The 1,193-nt window shown below is 38.9% G+C and overlaps 1 protein-coding gene across 1 annotated transcript in view; it reads left to right on the top strand.

Annotated features, from left to right (window-relative positions):
* Positions 1-1,193, top strand: part of ASCC1 (activating signal cointegrator 1 complex subunit 1) — a 120,937-nt gene that overhangs the window by 57,634 nt on the left and 62,110 nt on the right. Inside the window, exon 6 of the mRNA XM_011927760.1 lies at positions 579-715. Coding sequence (XP_011783150.1) covers positions 579-715 — 137 coding nt within the window. The remainder of the gene's footprint in view (positions 1-578; positions 716-1,193) is intronic.

Raw genomic sequence — 1,193 nt, 5'->3', positions numbered from 1 at the left:
AAGATTGCGCCACTGCCCTCCAGCCTGGGCAACAGAGCAAGACTCTGTCTCAAAAATAAACAAATAAATAAATATAAATAAAAAAATAAAAATATTAGATGGTATTTTCGTTGTTGAATTGGAAGAGTTCTTTGTATATTCTGGATACTAGACCCTTATCAAGTAAATTACTTGCAAATATTTCTGCCATTCTGTAGGCTTCTTTTCACTTTCCTGATAGTGTCCTTGATGCACAAAAGTTTTTTAATTTGATGAAGTCCAGTTTATTTTTTTCTTTTGTCGTCCATGTTTTTGGTGTCATATCTGAGAATCCATTGCCGAATTCCAGGTCATGATCTATTTTGTGTTAATTGTTTTATATGGTAGGAGGTTGTAGTCTATCTTTATTCTTTTGCATGTGGGTATTCTATTGTTCCAGCATCATTTATTGAGGAGATTGTCTCTATTGAATGGTCTTGCCACCTTGTGGAAAATCACTTGGCTGTAGGTGTGTGGGTTTATTTCTGGGGACTCAATTTTATTCTTGCCATTTGCCTTTGTAAGGGCAGAGTTTCTTGTTTTTCTTCCTTTGATAACAGGATCATGGGGTTGACAGCAGCATTTTCCAGAATCCCAAGAAGCTTCATCTCACTATTGGGATGTTGGTGCTTTTGAGTGAGGAAGAGATCCAGCAGACATGTGAGATGCTGCAGCAGTGTAAAGAGGAATTCATTAAGTGAGTAATCCTCAGGGATGGGGTTGGGTGGTCTACTTGGGCTGGCTTCTTTTTGGTGTTACAGACTTGCTTTTGAACTAGAGGGTGTATGACATGGGAAGGATTCATGCGATTTGATGGAGCCCACTCAGGTAATCCAGGCTAACCTCTCATATCAGAATCTGTAGCCTTAATCCCATCTACAAAAGTCTCTTTGCCATGTAAGATAGAATATTTATAAATTCCAGAGAGTGGGACATCAACATCTCTGGGGGTCATTATTCTGTCTACTACAGTAACTCAAACATTATAACACGATTCTCTGGAAAGTCTTCATTATATTTTAGAAACACTGACTTTCTTTTTTTTTTTTTTTTTTTCTTTCTTTTTTTTTTTTTTTTTACACAGAGTCTCGCTCTGTCGCCCAGGCTGGAGTGACGTGGCACAGTCTTGGCTCACTGCAAGCTCCGCCTCCCAGGTTCACGCCATTCTCCTGCCT

Source organism: Colobus angolensis, unplaced genomic scaffold, assembly GCF_000951035.1.
Source record: "Colobus angolensis palliatus isolate OR3802 unplaced genomic scaffold, Cang.pa_1.0 Scaffold12, whole genome shotgun sequence".
NCBI lineage: Eukaryota > Metazoa > Chordata > Mammalia > Primates > Cercopithecidae > Colobus > Colobus angolensis.
Note: the sequence above shows the minus strand (reverse complement) of the source record. Positions and strands in the feature narration are given on the sequence as shown.